General features: G+C 40.6%; 1 protein-coding gene across 2 annotated transcripts in view; it reads right to left on the reverse strand.

Annotated features, from left to right (window-relative positions):
* LOC138007076 (uncharacterized) overlaps positions 1-22500 on the reverse strand; it is a 43067-nt gene that overhangs the window by 8983 nt on the left and 11584 nt on the right. Inside the window, exons 6-7 of one of the 2 annotated variants that reach the window (XM_068853791.1) lie at positions 17747-17968; positions 4955-5110 (exon numbers count right to left, since the gene is read on the reverse strand). In XM_068853791.1, the coding sequence (XP_068709892.1) occupies positions 4955-5110; positions 17747-17968 (378 nt within the window). The remainder of the gene's footprint in view (positions 1-4954; positions 5111-17746; positions 17969-22500) is intronic. The other variant, XM_068853792.1, reaches the window with a different exon arrangement.

Consider the following 22500-nt stretch of genomic DNA (forward strand, 5'->3'; position numbering starts at 1 on the left):
AAGAAAAATTTTCACTGGTTTTTACACCGAGGTAAACCCAGATGTTCAGATTTTCAATTACATGGCCGCTCAACCTCGCGATTGAGTAAATAGTTCACCCTGAAGTCACAAGAGATTCGTTTCTCTGGAACCCAACAAAGAAGGCTTCCTGACCCGACAAATGAAATGTAAATATTCAGTTAAATATTACAACAAAATTAAAAAAAACCAAAGACGGAAGTTTCTTGGCTAAAAAGTACGTTGTTTTACTCTGAAAACAACGAACGATTAACATTCTTTCCCGTAGTTCATTCAGTTGACACAAGGTGATCACGTGCACCTTTACTCAAGAGCGTGTTTGTTATCTTTTAACTGAATTTATTACCAAAGCTTAAAAAACTAAAAGACCTCAAAATGGGACAGGATATTACAAAATAATTAAAGGTGTGAACGTGTGAGCCAAAGGGCCTCTGCTGGCGCGATATGTGGGTGACCCTCAAATGGTCTTAATGACCCCCCACTTGAAAAAATTAACTGGAACCCTGCAGTTCAATACAGCCCAATTCTGACAGTGCCTTCTGTTTTTGTGTAACACGTACCACAGGCAACCCAGTGTACGCTTTTTTTAGAGCGTCTTGTTATTCAGAGTCTAGCCAAAGGCAAAGTACTTCAGTTCTGTCACATGAGTCATGAGCACTTATTAAAACCATCTCAGGAAGGATACGTACAAAACCGACAAAAACAACCGAAACAGCCATAATGCATCAGCCAGTATCTTTATAATTACAGCAAGATTTTCTGAAAATCTTTCAAGATTCCGATGATTCATTTCAGTCTTGCGGATTTTGGTCACACATGACGTAACTTCACTGTAAGTAAAATTGGTCGTTTTGTTCAAAGTTAGTTCCTTCTACACAAGCAAAGTCAGTGGCTTAAAGCCTGTTTACATGGATAGAGGGTGTCCCGACTAAACAAGTTGGCAACATAGCCCGCCTTTACATGCAACTCACCCAAGCTTGATGGGCAGTGGGTTTTTCTTTGAGACAAAGAGCATTACAAGCAAGGTGAAGACTATAACAACAAACCCAGTGTGGCCATCACGTCATGCATGCTCACAACCTGGTTCATTGGCAGCCATAGACAGCTATTTCAGCCTTGTTAGGACTCTTTAGCATTTGGTGTTGTGGTGTAACACTAAGGACAGCAGTGCTGTGTAACGATTGATGCATTATGCTGGATCAACACAAACAGTGATAAGCATAAACACGCCACTGTTAGGAAAGATCAAACAACGCTTACAAAGGCATTCTCTTCAAAATGGGACAATCGTCGACCATACCTAGCATGACCAGCACTCAAACTAGATAGCACACGCAGACAGCTGTTTCGGGCTTGTTGGCCCTGGTCAGTGGGCCGTAGCTAAAACACAATGAGCCTAAGTGACACTCAAGAAAAAAGAGGATTGGATTGGATTGTGCAAAGGCCACGTCACATACAATTGTGACAAATGGCCAAAGGACAACCCTTAACTGATCGTGCCAGTGCCATTAAGAGAGAAGCATGAAATGTCCAATACCTCCTTCTTCAGATAGAGTTGCAAACAGACCGGATCATCTTAAAGAAATTGTTACACGTCATTGCAGTTTTTAGTGAATGCTATGGTGGGTTCAACTTGCTTTTAAATGCTCTGTTTCCTTTGAGTGGCCGCTAAGCACAACAAACAACATGGCAGACAAACAATAATTCACTTATTTATGCAGATGGCCTATGTCACATGAGGTGGTTTTCAATAGGGCACTGTAGAATTACGATTAAGGAAAGGAGAGGAATTTTAATAGAGTGTCTAGTCTTGTAGAGCTGGAGCACTAATTGGGGACACTGTAAACTCAGTGAAATCAACAAATTAACGCAAATCAAGTCAAATGTTGGTTTCTAAGAAGAGGGGAAAACCAGAGTACCTGGAGAAAAACCTAGACCTAAAGAACCAACAAACTCAACCTACATATGATGACGACTCTACGAATCGAACCCGGGCCACACTGGTGGGAAACGAGTGCTCTCACCACACTTTCCATGCCAAACAACTTGGAATAATTGCCAAATTATTACAATAACGAGAAATAATATTTGTTAGTTAACGTTCTCGTAGGCATTGTCGTCATCCTTGCTTAAGCTCCCTACTGGTAAGTGATAATGATGAAACAATTCCCCAGGATGGTCTAGGATCTCGTACCGCCATGTTTTTGCGGTCGTCTCACCTCAGTAACGCACCAGAGTAACTCAGCACGAATCGTTTAAGTGGCAAAAAGATAGCCCTCCTAGAAGGCTGCCACGGGCAGGTAGACAGGGTGTCCCGGGAAGGTAGATTACCCAGTCTAGCATGTAAACGCTTGACTGTGACTTCAACAGACACGTATGAAAAGTTGGCTCTTCCACAGTAGCTCAGTTTTCCAGGTAACTCTGTTAGCTGGCCCTTAGACTTCTTGCAAATTAATTCAGTTTAAGCCATCAACTCTTCAAAATGCAAATACTCTATTAACACAATGATACAAATGCATTAACATTCTTTCATTATAATTTTGTCGCCTCACATTTTTGTTTGCTGCCTTAGTCTTTGCTCTGATTCCAACATAGTTTTCATGCCATAGGTTTCAAATTTTTAGGAATCTCAAAGCCTTAGGTGACCGGAAGTGTCTAAAAGCTTTACATTGTGTGACATTTGAAATGTAAAAGGAAAAAAAAAGAATCTTCTGGTTTCAATCTTTGTATGCGCTTTGGTAAACTGCGAAGATTGTGAATAAAGAAGAACTGAAACAGGAAACTCGAAGAAAACCATTCGAGAAATTATTATTCGCGAGATGCCCCTCGCACTTCAATTTTACTGCAGTCTTGGTGGTGTCACTGAGTCTCTTTCGATTGCTTTGTTCAAGTTTTTATAGCTGCTGCAGGCGTTGTTCCGGTGGTTTTGTTCAGTGTCTTGGTTGTTTCACCGGTTTTGTTTCGGTGTTTTGATGGTTTCATTCTGGTGGCTTTGTTTCGGTGTTTTCATTCCGGTATTTTCATTTCAGTGTTTCAGTGCATGCTCATATCCTCAAACTTCGGTCCTATAAGCCTGAGGGGGAGGGGGGGGGGTACTCCCTTATATGGGCTATATAGGTATGTGCGGCCCCAAAGGGTAGGGTTTTTCAGCCGTTTTGGTCATAAATAGGGTATCGATTTTGGCCAATTTTCCGCCATTTTAGTCATAAATAGGGTATCCATTTTTGCACTCTAGTCTTGAATTCGTTTTTTATTTAGAAGCTACTTCTTTATCATGTAACCTACCTAATAAAAGCAGATAAACATTGCCTTTAACATTGGTCTGAACTAGGGAAATAATTATAAGGCAGGTCTGCACCAGGGTATTGATTTAAGGGTCAGGTCATAAATAGGGTAGGGAAAATCGCAGATTTTGGTCATAAATAGGGTAAGGGTTTTGGGAAGCGGGCCGCACACCCCTACCCAATTTTTCTGGGAGTACCGCCCTATGATCCTCACAGTTATGAATGCAATATTAGCAATTGCGTAGACGGAAGCTTGAAAAATTCGACAATCTAACCAACTGAGCAACGAAGCTACTGATTTTGGGAGCTGGTCATTGGGGATTTAAATGAATGATGAATCGACGAACGAAATGATATATGAAACATTGATTCATTCACCACATGAACACTGGAACCTACAAATGACTAGCTCCCATCATCTATGGCTTCGTAGCGAAGTTGGTTAGAGTGTTGCAGCGGTATTGTGAGGTCACAGGTTCAAAGCCCGTTGAACTTATGAATCTTTCAGGCTTTTCTACGCAATTGCTAATATTGAGTTCATAACTGCGAGGATCATAGCTTTACTTGACTTCATTGTGCAGTTTAATATATGATTCATTCCATACATCATTTCGTTTGATAAGCAGTCAATAAATTAGCGACTTTTTCTTTCAATAAGATGCAAATAGATGCATGCCAGGTAAAAGGTCGCCATCATCACATTTCAAAGGTGTGGGTAGAACATTGGCCGTATTTACACTAGAGGACGTCTAACACGTCTCAGATGTCTTTGCCGACTAGTATAAATATGGGAAATAAGGTGACCGCATTAAATGTCAGACAATTAAACGTCTCAAGTTAGGTGTGTCATGTTAGTCGTCTCAACGTCTAAGCCGTCTAGCATAAAGATAAGACGCACTAAACTGGGACACACTTAGCAATGAAGGGCACGTCCAATAGGTCTCTGAGGTACCCACTCTCTTTTTTCAAGAAAATCATGAATTTGATTTCTAGCCGTTGAAGTTATGTGCATCCCATATTTATATTAGTTGCAATTACGGCCAGGCGTTCAATGCATCTAGACGTCGTCTAGTATAAATACAGCCATCGCTTGAAAACGCATACATTTCTACGCGTTTTGGCCCTCTGTATAGACGTATTCATTGAAATTGCTTTGATTTGAAAACGCTCTCGAAAGTGGATACAAATGAAAACGCATACATATCATTTTAGTATTGACAGTCGAAAACCCTTCTAAATAAAAAGGATGATGTCATCCACATCACGCGAGTTGTACTCATGCTTTGAAAACATGGGTGATGAAAACACCCATTTATAATGCTGCAGCAGGAACACCATATCAAAAGTCGAGAAGATTTTTTCATCCTGAAAATTACGCATTGCATTGCGTGCAAACCGTGCCCCAACTAAGGTAAGATGTTGAGAACGCTTCTTGTGTCATTCATTAACAAATCTCTGTCTACAATACCAGCTGCTGATACGTCATGCTTGCACATTCAGCTCTACATTGTGGCACATCGCACCATCTGCAGCACTTCTTTTTGTTTGCATTTCAAGGAAAAACAAAGTAAATGCCATTTTACATTCAATGGCGTATGAAAATATTACAATTAAATTTCAAGATGTTATTTATGCCTTAACTCAGTACATACCAAGCCACAACCTTTGATGCTGACAGTGGAAAGTTGGCGACAATTCTCAGCCACTGCTGTTAACAGTTCATCATCAACTTCCTTCATGCCTGCCAGTCGTAGACTATGCAAAGAAGGACAATGTGCAGCGATTTCAGCTATTAAATCCACTGAAAACTAGAAAAAGGTAACCATCTAATTAGATATAACATACATGCACATGGCAAGCAATTCTCAGGCTAAATGGAGCACTCAGGTTGGCAGGTTCACGGACGGGATTTTACAGTATGGACCCAGGAAATTCAAGTTGAGCGAAACACAAGAAGTTTTTAAAAACGGAATTAAGTGTTACATGTAAACGTTTACTGTTCAAAGTTCATTGATGAAAGGCAAAGATTACAAACACTCACTGAGCTGAGAAGTGTCAGATTGCTCAAAGAATGATGCCATATAATAAACAACTTAGTAACCTCTCTTGCTGGAGGCTGTACCAGGGAAAATTGGCCCTGGGTCGTTTTGTTTGGACCTCTCTGCTCTTACGGTCTGTACTCCCAGTAAGGCCCTTGCGCTCGGTTAGTGAGACTGGTAAGAGGTTAATATATTCGTCAAAGGCGAAGTAAAGATTGGCGAATAGACTGTATTTGTATACGAATAGTATTCGTATCCAAAAGCAGAGAAAGATGAGGTAGTACTGTTTCTACTATGAGCCACACCCGTGTACATGTGAAGGACAAAGATCACCATGAAAAGAAAGCAGTCTCACACTGCTCAGTATCTTTTCGTCAAACCACCTGGAGCACAAGAGATTTGTTGCACGTACCGTGTTCCACGAGGTATCGAACCTCGTAACAGAGAGTGCAGATAAAAAGAAAGACGATGATCATGTCCAATCTGCTCTTCTCGCGAATTGCAACCTGGAATGGATACACAACTGCCCAATAAATAGAAAAAGTATGATAGTGAAGGGGCGAGGAAAGCGAATTTACCCAAGAAGGTTGGCCTACCACATGCACATGGATTGTCTGAGAGACTCCACTCCAGAGAACTCTATGCTGACATGGTATTGTTGTGCACCATAATTTATTGAACACTTTGGACCACTGAGATCAATGGTGACACGTATCAAACACCACAACCCTCTAGAAAAAGAAGTGGTGCACTGCATCACGCAAGATGTTGAAGAAACTGGATGACCATAAGGAGTGCACTAACAATAGCACAGGACGCGTTTCCTTTCAACGGTGTACCCAAACTGCAAGGATTCAAAACATGACCTCACAAGAGGTATCAGAGTCTTAACAAACGGAAGAAACATGGACAATTACATGCCAAAGTCCAACTGTGATTAGGGACAGAAAGCCTAAACCTCATACAAATGTACAGCCCGCTAAAATGGTCACATGACTCCCGATCATGTGACTGATAGTTTTGACCAAACACTTGTCCAACACATATGAAAGACATTGAGATCACGCAAAAATGTTCCTGAATTGAAATTGTTAATTTATATTCGTATTTCTTATCTTTGGTTAAAAATTAGGTATGTTATTCCATTAGCTTGCACAACATAAAGCATATCAAAACCTTGACGTGTCAATAACATAAGCTTTCATACAACATTTATTTTTCGAGTGAAGTTCAATTTGATTCATTTCACATATCATATCGTTCATTGATTCATTCATCAGAGGAACATTTCAACCCACAAATGACCAGCTCCCAACATCAGTGGCTTCATAGCTCGGTTGGTTAGAGCGTTGCACCGGTATCACGAGGTCACTGGTTCAAACCTCGTTGAAGTCTGTGAAACTTTCAGGCTTCCCTATGCAATTGCTAAAATTGCGTTCATAATAGGATCATAGCTTCACTTGACATCTGCAGTTCAATTTACGATTCATGTCACTCATTAAAGTTATTTAATTAATTTATTTCATTTGGGCAAATGACAATTGCATGATGTAATTGTTTCTATTTTGGAAAACCAATAATAGCTCAGATTTTTGATTGACAGTTTTGGTGAAGCATGCCGTGCAAGTTTTTGGTAATGTTTTGTATTTTGTGATTTAGTTTTTTTGGAAAAAGCGGTTAGACTTTCCTTGAATTAAACTGTTTAGAAAAGTACGTTTCTTACCATGGTTTCTCTCTGTTACATTTTTTGGCAACCAGGAAGGGACACTGGTTATTTTACCGTTCGCATATAGGAGCAGTTCAGGAAAACTGTTGGAATATTTACCATAGTTCAGCGAGGGAACTTTTTGTTGCTGTTGTTTGTTCAAGATGACCAAAAAGGAGAGCACTAGCGTAGAGCATGTTTTGGGACACAATGAACAGAAATTGGAAAAAGAAACGGCGCTTTTGAGGGTGAAACGAGGGAAGCGACTGCGTAAGATAGAAGTTAAGAACTGACAAAAATGCATCACCGCATGAAGAAGTTATGCATCGCGCCAAAGGATGTTCAAATCATTCAAAAAGAAATTGATCAGCTGTGGTTGGTTCTGGAAGGCGTACTGGAAATTTTGGACGCACTGGTTGTTTACCATTTACAAAAAATTCCCGGAAATTTCGGTGGAAATTTCCATCGGGTGAAAAACGTGTTCCATTTAACTCAGGTCCGTTCGCTGTCCAGTGATTGCGATTTTACACGCCAAAATGTAAAAATGTGGCTGTGAATTCTTGGTTTTCACCCACGTGACCCCTAACTTGACAACCGTTGCTATCCGCCATGATTGTGTCCCTCAGGAGTAAACAAAAAGTAGCGTGAGAGAGCTTGAATGCGTGAAAGCGTCATGGTTCTTTGTATTATTGCCAATTGTGGACGAAAAAGTGGTCGAGATAGCATTCGTTTTTATTCTGTACCTTCGATTATCACTAATCAAGGCGAAGACTTCGTGGAGTTAACCCGAGAGAGGCGAAATTTGTGGATTTCTGCGATAGATCGTGCTCACTTGAAAACAAAGAATGTTTTGAAGAACGAGCGTGTTTGTAGTCGTCACTTCGTTTCTGGCAGGCCTGCAGCAAACTGGGACAGGTTCAATGAAGATTGGGTTCCAACACGTCATTTAACCAAGAAAGAGTAGAAGAAAAAAGATGTGGAGGCCGCTAGAGAGCGGAGTGAGCGAGCGAAAGCCCGAAGGAAGAGTGCGATCGAGCGGCAAGAACAAGAGCCAGCCAAGAAGAGAAAATTTCTCAATTAAAGCGGAGAGCGTATAGTTGGCATAGACTTTACCGCCCTACCAAGCACTTCACCTTCAGAGAGCGAAGAAAATAGTGAAGCAATGATGCTAGATGAGCCTTGTGCGAGTGGCGAACAAAGTGAAACAGACACTGCTTCCCTCGTGTCAACTGCGATAACAGTGGTAGCCTGTTTCAGGCTCTCAGATAGTCGAGAGAACGAAAAGAACTGCTCATAGCTGAGCCAAAAGCCAAACATGATGGATGAAATTCTCCATATGCACACTCTGGGTTACTACAACTAATGACAGTTTCATCCCTTGGAGCCTGACAAAAGCATACCCCATTGTCATTGGGTTTGTTAATGGGCAAGGTACATTTCCTTGTGTACCATCGTCCCAGAATCCCAGGTAGAATACAGACTCTCCAAAAAGCTTCGAGGTTTGGGACTACAGTATCCCAAGGCTTTAAGTCAGGATAAATACGTTCTTTAACTATTTGTGGCTCTCTCTCAGGACTAATGGCACACATCACAAAGTCACAGTGTTTTCTGTCAGTTAAGGTGAGCAGCTGCTGCTGCACTTGAAAATAATAATTGTGGTGCCTTTTCAGGCAAAACACACCGTCCAATTTTTCCAAGCACGCCTTCTTTTCTAAAGTGTTTTTTTCAGTCACAATCCCTTATGCAAATAGGACATTTCACTTCCCCGCAACCAAGCCCACAGCAGTCACATGATGTCAGAAAGTCTGGTGTGGCATGTAGAAAGGGATGTTTCTCCTTGATGAAGAGACCACATCGGGTAACTGTAAAGTTACAATCAGTTTTTTTCATTTCATTTTCATATGCACGAATAGCATCATCTTCATGTTTGCATCCATGTCGTGTAGCTTTAGTGTTCACCTTAAAAATCGTTTTTATCAGCGCCTGAGGGGGTTGTGAAAGGTTACTGCGAAAAGCAGCCCCACTGGCAGAGGCGCCAATTCTCCCAGCACGATGACAAAAGAATCCTGAGCTCTTTGCCTGAGCCCTTGTGTCTTTCTCTACCAGCTCAATGTTTTCTCGTGAAATATCCAGCTTAACTTCTGCACATTTTTGCAATAGTTCATGATAATCCAGATCAAGATTCTCTGTCTCGAACAAGTCAGAAACAACTACGGCAGTCCTACTTTTAGCTATGAAATGATCAGCATATTTGGCAGTTAAAGTCAGAGTTACTGAATTTAATTTGCAGTTATTTAATTTCTCAAAGAGAGACGTCATCTCCGCTTGTGATGGGGAAAGAACGTTGGGGCGTCCCGTTTCTGCTTGACCCTGCTGATGTGAAAACACATCTTCGATGTTACACTCAGTCAAAAATCGATTTATGCATCGAGGTTTTCTTCAGCTTTTTTGCCGAAGAAAAGTCAATATTTCGAACCCTAGCATAGGGCACCTCATTCAAGAAAGTGGGTATTCGTATCCATGTACACTTTACTTGTGTGCAAGCTAATTTGCCATTGATTCGTATCCAAGCTTCAATGTAAAATAAAACACTGGTGATGTGGGAACATGACTCAGCGAGCCCAGCTTTGCAGTCTAAACAGCGAGTCGACAGAATGGTTCCATCACTGTCGGCAATTATCCAAACGTTCACCAGCGGGTCATTCATTCGTTGAGAAATCTTGCACCCTCTTACAGAAGTTACGAAACCAGAAACCATCTGATTAAACGCCTCCAAGCTCTTCTAGGCTTTGAACTTCTGTCTTGTATAAAAGCTTGTCTCTAAGACGAGATATCCAAGCAAATCAGTCGATTATATTTGCGGCAAACACTCGGGATCAAACTGCTCACTAGGAATACTGACAGGGTCAACTCTTACGACTGATATCTTTTCGAGATATCGTCTCTTTACTTGCTTGTCTAAAGCTTTAGCGTACTCTGACAACACAGGAATATTAAACGAAGGGGTCTTCAAGTCTTCTTCAGTTTTATCTTTCGCTAAATCCATGATAGAGGCGAAAAATTCCACAAAAACCAGGAGACGTCGGTAAAGATGACTTACGATTACCATAAATTTCGCGGACCGAGGGACACAACTATGGCGGATGCCCATATTTGGAAAGGGTTGTGACGTCAAGTGAAAACCGGCAATGGCCTGGAAGTGGCAAGACCTTTCAAAAGTTGTAAATGGAACACACATTTCCATCGGAAAGTTTCCAATGGGAAAATAGGACTATGTTTTCAGAAGTTCCGTTTATTCCGGAAATTTTCCAGTGGAACGAACCAAAAACGTGTGTTCCATTTACATCCCAACCGGAATTTCCGGAATTTCTTGGTAAATGGTACGCCCACTATGTATAGCTTATTTGGAAAATGGGGATGCAAAGAACCCACAGGCAGCGCTGAAGGAAGCACAATCCCTCGAATTCGGAAATGCAAGCCACCATCGAGAAAGGCCACGAGGCCGTAAAATTACATGTTCAAATTTCTGCCCTGACCGCGAGCGCTTCACATGAAAATCAACTCACATATTCAAGTGCCCCAAACGTTTCGGACAGACAGCTCAATTCAGGGTTATCTTCACCGTGTTCAAAGAGGACAAGGCAAAGAAGAAATTTCTGAAAATTCGCCAGGCGCTGTATTCGCCAATCATCATCTAAAACCACTAATGGTGCCGACGTTCGGTGGAGATAAAACCAAATTTGAGGACTTTTGGATGTTGTTTGAGAGTCTAGTGGACCAGTGGAAAGAACCAGAAATCTCAAAATGGCAAGGTTGTGGCAATGTTTGTTTGGTAGTGCATTGGAAAACAAATGAAAACGAATATCTAGAAGACCTGAATAATATCTTGTCCGAAATGGAAAACTTTTATAAAACCCTGTATTCCTCTCAAACACTGGAAGACACATTTGACGCTTCAGCATCGCCTTTTGTAAATTGTAATGACATAAAAAGACTTGATATTGAGTAGCAGAATACCAGTGAGGGACTTATCACCGAAGAAGGTCTATCAAACAAACAATTTGCGAAAAACAAAACACCACTCACCGTGGAATTTTATTTGTGCTTTTGGGAACATATTGCAACGCCCTTACAGGACTGTCTAAACGATGCCTATCAGCCTGGCAAAATGTCGATCTCACAAAGAAGGGGCGTGATTTCCTTGTTGCCAAAAAAGAATAAAGACACCCTTCTCTTAAAAAATTGATGACCAATTACCTTGTTGAACATTGGCTACAAAATTGCCACGAAATGTATTGCGAAGCAGCTAGAGAAAGTCTTGTCAATGTTGATCAGATCAAACGGGCTATGTCAAAAATTTCTTTATTGGAAAAAACATTCAGTCGATTTGTGATGTAATCGAGTCGTATAATGGAAAAACCTTACCAGGCATGCTACTTTTTACAGAGTTTGATAAAGCGTTTGATTCCTTAGAATCGAATTACCTGTTCAAAGTACTTGAGGTTACAAACTTTGGCCTGATAATTCAAAATTGGATTCACACTTTTTATTCTAACATCACAAGCTGTGTTATGAACAATGGTTACGGGTCAGACTTTTTCCAGCTCTGTAGAGGTGTTTGACAAGGTTGCCCCTTGCCAGGGCTTCTTTTTGTCTTGGCAATTGAGGTGCTCGCCCAAGCAATCAGACTAAATGAAAATGTTTGTGGTTTGAAAATCAATGAGACTGAAATAAAACTAAGCATGTAAAATCAATTTAAAACATACAGATGACCTTACAGCTTTTATAAAGGATGAATGCTCTGCCAACCACATATTCAATCTCTTAAATGATTTTGGAACCTGTTCTGGTCTAAATAAAATTCCTTAAAAACGGAAGGGATGTGGCTTGGAAGCCTAAGATGCCATTTAGGTAAGCATGCGCCATTTCACATTGTGTGGCCAGAATAATATCTATTTGGGCTTCGTGTTGCCTTCGCATATGACCCCACCACCAGTTATAGAATTAATTTCGAAGAAAAGCTTGTGACGGTTAAAAAAAATTCAAATCAATGGACCACCAGGAATTTAACTCTTAGAGGAAGGATTTGTATTGTTAAGACACTCGCCATGTCTAAACTAGTTTACAAGAGTGCCTCCGAACTTCGCTGAAAAAGTCAATGATATTTGTTTCAAATTCATTTGGAACTTTAAGCCAGATAACTCAAAACGCCACCCCCTCATAGGTCCTGTAGATAAGGGTGGTCTTAATATGGTCGATTTCACCATGTTGGATAAATTGCTTAAAGTAGAATGGGTTAAACGCTTATGTGAGGCAGATGGCAGTAGACGGTGCTCTCTCTTCTCCTCAGTTAGATCTCAAAAGGGGGGGTTGATGGGGGGGGGGGGGTCGATTTATCTTCAATTGTAATTTTGACACTCAAGATTGAAATTTGGCCCTACATGTGCCCATATTTTACAGAGATATATTGACTGTTTGGCAGGAACTACACTCAAGAAACCCTTCCTTGGTTAGGGAATACAACTATGAAACTATTTTGAATAACCGTTTTATAAGAATAGATGCGAAAACCAGTGTCTTACTCGCTATGGTATAGAAAAGGGGTTATTTAAACTTACCACCTTTTAAACGAAAGCAGAAACTTCTTATCAAGATCCGAGTTTCAACAAAAATACCGTTTGTCAGTGGACTTTCTAACATATAATCGTCTCCTTTCTGCAATCCCTGAAGCATAGAAAAGGTCAATTCTTAATTCAGAAGAAATTCCTAATAATATTGATGAACACAACCTTACTTCTCCGAATGTCACTGCCAAAACTGCTCGTAAAATGCTTGTGTTGAAATAGCTCAAACACCCGAACATAGAAATCAAACTAAAAACGGTTAAAACAGACTTAACTGATTAGAGTGTAATGTGAAGTGCTAGTTTTGTACCCCATATGAACCATGTGAGCGTTAGCCCTACAAATGAAAATGGGCCCACACAAGGGCTGAGAGACCGGGGTGGGAATTGAACCTTTCAAAATGGATACAAATTACATATAGCTAATTTATCGAGCTGCTTTTACCAGAATACAGTATACACTGTACTTGGGACTTGGGGACACAATTGTTGCGAACAGAAAGATCCGGCAGGCTGCTAGAGTCTCTTAGATTGCAAAGGGACAGCTTAGAGGCATATTACCTTTCGAAAACGCATACTTTTAGGGTCTTGGTAATCTGAAAGTGAAAGCGGGTACAATCAGGAGGTTGTCCGAGTTGTTTGAGTGCAATAAGTTAAAAGCATATTGGCTCTTAATTGTGTCTCCTACCACCGGCACGTGCTTTATAAGGAAACTAAACTTTTCCTTCCAAAACAACCAAATAAATATAATCGGCGAATAATGCACAGTACCGAAGATATACCTTTTTTCAGTGTTTGCCGTGACGTCACGCGAATCTGGGAAGTAAGTGAGGTTCGAATATCATTGAAGTGTGTCATTGGTGAAGATGCAATCAAGTCGGAGTCTTTTGTTTCTAAACGCCCGATGTTTTGTTCCAGCAAGTAATATATGTTCAACCTGTTGGTTGTGTATCTTAGTAATTTGCGTGCTCCATGTTCATTGTTGTTTATTTCACTTTATAGTTTCCCCAATTAGTGTTCCAGCTAGAAGACTAGACACATAAATAAAGTTGATCCTTTCCTTTTTTTTACACAATGCCACGTAAAAGCACAATGAATAACAAAGGTATATGCGAAGTATATACAAGTATATCAACATACGCATTTAGCTGCACTGTATATACAGCCAATAAAAAAGTTATTCTTAACAATAATTTACATTTTTAGCTGCAACTCGCCTGTGTTTCTCACTTCACTTTGCATTTCCACTAATTACGCAAAGTATTACTGCAAAGAAGTTCTTGCTGTCCAAACATCCTGCAGCAAAGAAGTTCTTGCGCGTTAAGCAAGCAACCACAAAGAAGTTCTTGTGGTTTCAGGATTCAAGCGCAACTGACCTGTAATTAGCCGCAAGAAGTTACCTGGCTTGTGGAAGCAAAAAGAAGTTCTTGCATGTGCATTATTTTTGGGCTGTACCTGTATGCAGACATTTTCAAGGGAGTGGGAAAGCTGAGGGATTTCCAGTTGAAGCTGCTTGTAAAAGATAATGTCACACCCATTTCCCAACCTGTGAGAAGGCTTCCCTTGGGATTGAGAAACAAGGTTGATGAGAAGTTGGATGAATTACTAGCTACAGATATTATTGAGGAAGTGTCGCACAGCCCAACAGAATGGGTGATATCAGGATTTGTGTGGACAGGCGCAGAGCACATGTAGCGATAGAGAGAGAGAGGCACCCAATTCCAACGACTGAAGAAGTCTTGTACGATCTGAATGGTTCAACTGTGTTCTCGAAACTCGATCTCAAGTGGGGCTTCCATCATGCAGGTGGAACTTGAGGAGAAATCGCACGAGACCACCATATTTGTTACACACACCATCAGCACCTGAGAAGTACCAGAAAATTGTGGCTGATGTTTCGCAAGGTTGTAGAGGAGTGGCCAATTTGGCAGATGATTTGATTGTACATGGTTGTGGTATAGAAGAGCGTGATCGGAATATGCATGTGCTACTCAGGGGATTGACAGAGAAAGGACTGACGCTGAATGGAGACAAATGCTAGTTTTGCCATCCCAAATTGACCTTTTTTGGTCATGATTTAAGCAGCCAAGGTATCACACCTAGTGAAGAGGAAGTGGCCGCCATCCTAAATCCCAATCGGCTCCAAGGTGCTTTGCAGGTCACGTCCTTTGTTCAACTCGTGCAGTATTCAGCTAAGTTTCTTTCAGACTTCGCACAAGATGTAGAACCGCTAGAAGGCTTTTGAGGAAGAATGAGCCTTTTTGTTTGGGGCAAGACCAAGAAGAGTCATTTCAGAAGTTGAAGGGGATAGTGGCTCAGGCCAATACCCTTATGTACTTCAGAGGAGACTGCAACACACACATCAAAGCTGATGCAGGACCACATGCCTTGGGTGCTGTGCTGACCCAACTTCAGAATGAGGAATGGGTATGTACGCATCTTGGAATCTCACTGATGCAGAGTGAAGATATTCACAGACAGAAAAGAAGGCTTTATCCCTGGTATGGGCATGCAAAAGATTCAACCTTTATCTTTACCGCGCAAATTTGAACAGGAAACTGATCATAAACCCCTTGAATGTATCTTTGAGAGACATTCCAAGCCATCTGCACGTATGGAACGATGGGTTCTGAGGTTACAAGGATACGATTACACAGTGGTCTATCGACCTGGAAAGACAAACATTGCAGATGCTCTATCTAGACTCAATCGACTCTGTCAATATGACAGCTCAGGAGAGCATGTCAGTAGCTTTGACAGCCAGAAAAGTGGAATTGGCTTCTGACAAGGATCCTGAGAAAACTTCACTGAGACAGCACATCCTTAGTGGGGACTGGTCTTGGTGTCAGATGTTTACATATTTGTGTGTCAAAGAAGAACTCTGTGGGTCAGGCAAATTTGTTTTGCAGGGTTCGAGAATTGTCATACCAAAATCCCTTAGAGGAGAAGTCCTCCGCCTTGCTCATGAAGGGCATCAGGGTATCGTTAACATGAAGGCATGACCAAGGACAAAGGTCTGGTGGCCGAAGATCGAGTGGATCTGCAAGTCTTGCCATGGGTGGCAAGTGGTGGGCCAGTTTCAGGTGCAAGAACGATGAAGAGAGCTGAACCGCCTACCAGACCTTGGCAGGACATGCTGTCAATCTGATGGGTCCTCTTCCCACGGGGGAAAGTATTCTAGTAGTGGTGGACTATTACAGTAGATTCTACAAAGTTGTAGTCATGCATTCAACGACAGCAGAGAGAGTGATGGATGTTCTGTCGCAGATTTTCCCCACATATGGTTATCCGTTTACTCTCAAGTCTGACAATGGTCCTCAACTCCGTTGTGAGGAGTTTACATCGTTTTTGTCGAACAATGGAGCAGAACACAGAATATCTCCACCTTTGTGGCCACAGGCCAACGGACAAGTATAAAGCCAGAACCAGACCCGGGTAGAGATTGGCGACAAGAGTTACAAAAGTTCTTGCTAGCATGCAGGTCCACACCACACAGGAGCACTGGTGCCTCTTTTGCACTTTTGATGTTTGGCAGGGAGTTGAAAACCGAATTGCAGGAATTAAGGAGGGCAGAAACACAACTGGATGAAGATATCCAAGACAAGATTGGAGTGACAAGTTGTTTCACAAGGCATATGCTGACGCCAGACGGAAAGCAGCACCAAACCCTGTATTGCCCTGAGACTTGGTCTTGCCAAAGAACATGAAAACGTCTGGAAAACTGAAGGCAAATTTTAAAAGTGAGCCGTACACACTGCAGTCTAAGGATGGTAGTGAAGTGACGGTAAAGTCTAAGCATGTCGTTGAATACAGGCAGAACACTTCCTTACAATTTACCAGAATAAGCAAAGGAATCTTGCAGGATGTAGATCCAGAAGCAGTCAGGCCAGCGCCAGTTTCAGGACGTTTGGAGGAAAGTTCAGTGGCATCGAGACCCAAGCGCACCAATAGAATGCCAACAAACTACAAGGACTCTGTGCTGTCTTGAAAATGGACTTAACTCAGATGAGACAAGGAACTTTTGCAAAGTTTTATTAAGTTCTCTTTTTTTGGCTAGGGTTGGCGGTTTTCTTAGCGCATTCACAAAGAACAGTTTGAGACACTTTCTTTTTCGGTTCGCATCCTGATTGTTTTGTAATAGTTGGTTGTTTCTAAAGATAGGAAGGGATGTAATGTATTGACACGTATGGACACCGGAAGTTATGTCAAGAGTGTCTGCTAGGCATTATGGGTATCGGGGGCCATGCTTTCTGGTTTTTGCTTTTGTAAGTGTTGACTGCCCCAAATTTTTGGCGTAAAGTTGAGTTCTTGCCTAGTTTAATCTGCTTGGTTCATGAGCTTTAATGGGAGTTATTACATATCCAACATCATATTGACTTCAGTTTTCAACAACTTCTCTGTGAATTTTGCCGTGGAGTTACTTTCAGTTGGGACTCCTGTCATTGAACATGCACCTTTTTTCTTTCTTATCCTTGACCACAACACCAGGTCTGTTGGCTTTTATCTAATAATAATAATAATAATAATAATAATAATAATAATAATAATAATAATAATAATAATAATAATAATAATAATAATAATAATTATTATTATTATTATTATTATTATTATAAAATTTAACATCATGTTCTGGCTGTTGTCATTGCCGTCTTTTCTTCTGTTAGGCGAGTCATAACAAATGACCAAAGGCTAACAGAATTGTCTCTTCTTCACATTTCCAACACTTTCCTCAAAACCTTGCAGTTCCCAACAAAGCCGTTTTTTGAATTACTCCAACATTGAATGGTATCCCTAGCTTTTCAATCCACCTATCAAATCCTTTGGTGACACTTCCAAGGGCTCCTATCACTACAGGTACGACTTCTACCATTTTGGGTTTCCACAATCTTCCGATCTCTCTCTTCAAGTCCTGGTATTTTTCCACCTTTTCCCTTTCTTTTTCCCTTACTCTTACATCAGCTGGTACAGCAATATCGATGATTATCCCTTTTCGCTCTTTCTTGTTAATTACAAGCATTACAATTAAATACAATTATTACAATTATTATTTTATTATTATTATTATTAAACTAACCATTTTGCATCCATTAGCCACAAACGTTTTAAAGTCCGGTCCTCTTTGTGGGCACTTAAAAAGTGGTTTCAACTTCTTGCCAGTGATGTTTGGGCAGAACGACACCTTTAGTGAATCAATAACTTGACAGTGTTTACTGATGGTTGAAAGACCATAATCTGTTAAAGCTGAGCATCCACTCAAATCCAAGGATGTCAAGGTTTGTCCTACAGCCAAACAAATCTGTGTCAAGAGAATATGAAACAACATGGGAAATAATCTACATGGTACAGGTAAGAGCCTTGATTGAGAGGAATGAATATTATTGGTTCAATTTCAATGAATGAAGAAATCAACTTCGTGCTAATCGCTCATATGTCCGTTATTTAAGAAAGATGTGAACGAAGATATCCAGGTAGCACCTGCACTTATATATTACATTTTGCAAGAAGATTAAGATCCATTTCAGTTATACTTTCCAAATCAGCAATGGGTCAAGATTCATGCCAGGGGTCACATAGCTAGTTCCAGGCTCTCCAGTTGGCCGAGACAAGCCTAAACATATTCCAGATCGAGGAAAACACACGCATGAGAAAAAAAAAAGGTTATAGTACTTTCGTCTCCCCAATACTGCATAGATTTTTTGTCTCATGCTCGCTTTTTCCATGATGCGGACTACTTTTTCACTTGTCCCCACTAACTGGGAGCTTGCAACAGACTAGGAGCTACATCATTCATTACAAAAATGAAATCCAAGAAAAAACTTTGTCAAACTGGCATACATGTAATGTATTTTAAAATAATTATTTATATGTAGTTACCTGGATTAGCCAAACCAAGTTTACTACCAAATTCAGAGGAAAGTTATGATTTCAGAGCCTGCACTTTTCCAGTGACAATATTGTGCCCAAAAAGAATTTAAAAACTTGTTGTCACTGACTAAAAAACTTAGGTAAAAAGGACGTTTCGGTCAAAATACTATGACCGTCTTCAGCATTGAATGGCTTACGAATACAAATGAGTGCTTTAAAGTGGTACTATGATCAAAAAATCATTTCCTTTTTTTTCTTGATTCTGTTCGCTTAACACCTAACTGGCAAAATTTTGAGCTTTGAGTTTTATCAAAGGCTGTTTATTTTGAACGTAAGTTTTGGATTTCATGGTCCGCCATTACTCACTTTCAAAACTGGCCGATTGGACCTCAGAGGGTTGGATCTAGAGAAAATGACGTCATTTACTCACTAGCTTAAAATTTCAGCGTGTAAACGCAATTTATTATATATGCAAAACACAGGTTGAAAAGTCTGAAAGCCCGAAACTCCCGTGCTGCATATTAATTAGGCTGCATACACACGCATTGCATTCTCAAACTAGTGAGTGTTTGACGTCATTTTCTCCTCGACCCAGCTCTCTCAAGATTTTGAAGTTAGTAATGGCGGACCAATAAATAAGAAAATTCCAGCTAAAATAAACAGGTGTCTTTTTAAAATCAGAACTTAAAACTTGGGTGAGTTAGTGTTCAGTTAACATAGTTTTGAAATCCAAAGGAAAAACAAAATTTTTTTTTGGTCGTGGTACCACTTTAAAAGAGCCGTAGAAACATCACTTGGGATTGCCAAGGGCCTTGTAAATGTCCGGAATGTAAACGTGTTCATTAATGGAATTAGGTTCGCAAATTGAGTGCCACGCTTCTAAAAATAATCTTTTTGACCATTGGGAACAACGGTCAATGACCTTGACGTCGTCAAGGTCAAAATCGTGATTATTTTCTACGCAATGTTGGGTTAATAAAGAATTCCTATCTCCTGTACAAATCGCTCTTTTGTGTTCTCTTGTTCTAGACCTTAAGGCCCTTGATGTTTGACCGATATAAACTTTGTCACAGTTTTTACAATTAATTTTATAGATGACTCCTGTTGATATCTCTTTACTAAATTTGTCTTTAGGTTTCTTAAAATGGAGCCGACGGTCATTACGGGTTTGCGACATTGATATTGAAATGATTTAAAGTTCGTGCGATTTTTTTTGAAATTCCTTGAAGGTATGGCAACGTGACAAAACCTCTGTTGGTTTGAAACCGGTTTGAAGAAACAGTGGTACTTTTACAGCTTTTGATAAATTGGTCGGTGTAACCGTTGATCTTTAGAGCGTCGACCACGTGTTGTACTTCAGATAATTTGTCTGCGTCAGTAGAAGGGATGTTCTTTGCTCTGTCGAGGAGCGTTCTAGCTACTGAGCGTTTGTGTTGAGAAGGGTGGTGAGAGTTGAATTGAAGATATTTGTCAGTGTTTGTGGCTTTCCCGTAGACGCTGGTTTTTATAGTTCCATCGGGATTCCTGGTTGTCATGGTGTCCAGAAATGAGGTGGATCCCTCTTTCTCTTCTTCCACTGCAAATTTGATGTGTTGATTAATTGAGTTAAGGTGAGAGTGGAACTCTGTCAGATGTTCCCGAGCGATGCAGACATGGCTATCGTCAACATATCTATACCACCACTTAGGAGGGTGGGGTGCGGTGATCAAAGCTGTCTCTTCAACGTGTTCCATAACTAAATTTGCCAAATTGCGCTCACAGGTGAACCCATTGGGCAGCCGAAAATTTGTTTGTAGAAAGTGCCATCAACGACGAAGTAGTGTTGTTATCAAGTACAAATTCAAGCAAATTCATGATGTTGTTAATAGACATGTTTGTTCTTTCCGAGATGGTCGGATCAGCTTCAAGTCTGTTCTTAGTCACCTGGAGTGCCAAAATTGTCGGTATAGAAGTGAAGGGGGATACGACATCGAAAGACACCATGGTTTTTTGCGGGGCAAAACTAGGGACTTTTTTTTACAAAAATCACAACTGTTCGTAACAGTATACTTGTAGTTTTGTAAAGGGCTCAGGATAGAAGCTAGATGTTTAGAAACTTGGTAAGTAGGACACTTAATAGAGCTGGTGATGGGTCTTAGCGGAACCTATGGTTTGTGTATTTTTGGCAGTCCATAGAAGGTAGCTGGTGTGGCGTCAGTGCTTCGGAGTGTGTAATAAAGTTTGTCATTGAGTTGCTGCATGTTGGTGTCATAGGTTGATGTTAGGCCTTTAATCTGTTTGAGCAAGGCGTTCAGGGATTTCTCTGTGCTGGAAGTGGGGTTCCTGCATCGATCTGAAATCTTTGCGTAAGTGTTCTGATCTTGCAACAAGCCTGAACTCTTTTTTTTTGTTGGTAGTCGCTGCTTTCCATCACGACAACTGCACGACCTTTATCTGCTGATAGAATGGTAACTGATGTGTCCTTGGATAACCGTTTAACCGTTTCGAGTTCATCTCTTGTCATGTTGCGTTGGCGCGAGGGTTTGCTGTTTTTCAGGATTGAAGTAATCTTGGCTCGAATGAAATTTGTTGACTCGGGTGGTAAATGTTTTATGCCTGACTCGACCGATGATACAATTTCTGCAACAGGAACGGACTTTGGTGTAATCGCAAATTTAAAACCATGGCTCAATGCTTTTTTATCCAAGTCACTCAACGGCTTGCTAGATATGTTGACAACCCATCTATCTGTTGGATCTTTCAAGCGGTTGTCCAAGCGGCTGTAAAGCAGTCTCTGTAGTTTATCTTGTCGGATCTCAGACTTGCATTTTGATTCAAAAGTGGCTGTTTGTTCGACGGTGCGCACCAGTACATGTATGTCCATGCTGTGTACATCCAGAGTTTGCTTGAGATCGGAGTGAAGCTTCTCCAGCTTGTAATGGCGTCGGTCAATCTGGATATGACAGTTTTTTATGCATAATCTTAAGTAGGCAAGACCCGCTTTCTTGGCAATGTCGTACCCTTCTTTGCATTTGATAGGGGATTTTTACAGGAGATAGGAATTCTTTATTAACCCAACATTACATAGAAAATAATTATGATTTTGACCTTGACGGCGTCAAAGTCATTGACCGTTGTTCCCAATGGTCAGTCAAAAAGATTATTTTTAAAAGCGTGGCACTCAATTAGTGAACCTAATTCCATTAATGAACACATTTACATTCCAGACATTCACAAGGCCCTTGGAAATCCCAAGTGACGTTTCCACTGCTCTTTTAAAGCACTCATTTGTATTCGTAAGCCATTCTATGCTGAAGAAGGTCATAGTATTTTGACCGAAACGTCCTTTTTACATAAGTTTTTTAGTCAGTGACAACAATTTTTTTAATTCTTTTATCATGCCTGACTACAACTACGGTATTTTTAAATATTGTGCCCACTTGCATATTTTTTGCCAATTAAACCAAATTTGACAACTTTATCCACCTTCACAAAACAGAAAATTGCCTGAATCAAAGACCGATCTATCAGACCAGAATAACAAGATTTCTTGCCTATGAAGTTGAACTACCATAAAAACTCATGCATAAGACGCCTCTTTTTGCAGAAATATTGTAACCTCACTGGCATGGGGTCACAAATAACACTACAAACCTTCAGTAAATAAAGATTAAGCATATTCTTCGACCAATCACTTCCCCCGTACTTCAACACTGATCTCTCCACAGCGTGCAAGAATATACAATGCTATTCGGAAGAACTAACATGGCAAATGGCCGACTGTTTTGTTGTCATTGATTATTTGCATGGCATGTTTGTCCATGGGGTCATTAAACTTCCGTTTTACTTTAGCAACACACTTTTCCCTCATTGATGGCTTCCATATGCCTTTACAAATAAGACATACACGCACAGCTGACAGGGTATGTACTTAAAGTACCAGCCAGCTGACGTCCATGTTGTTTTCTGATTGCGGCGAACAAC

Source organism: Montipora foliosa, chromosome 6 (assembly GCF_036669935.1).
Source record: "Montipora foliosa isolate CH-2021 chromosome 6, ASM3666993v2, whole genome shotgun sequence".
Classification (NCBI taxonomy): Eukaryota; Metazoa; Cnidaria; class Anthozoa; order Scleractinia; family Acroporidae; genus Montipora; species Montipora foliosa.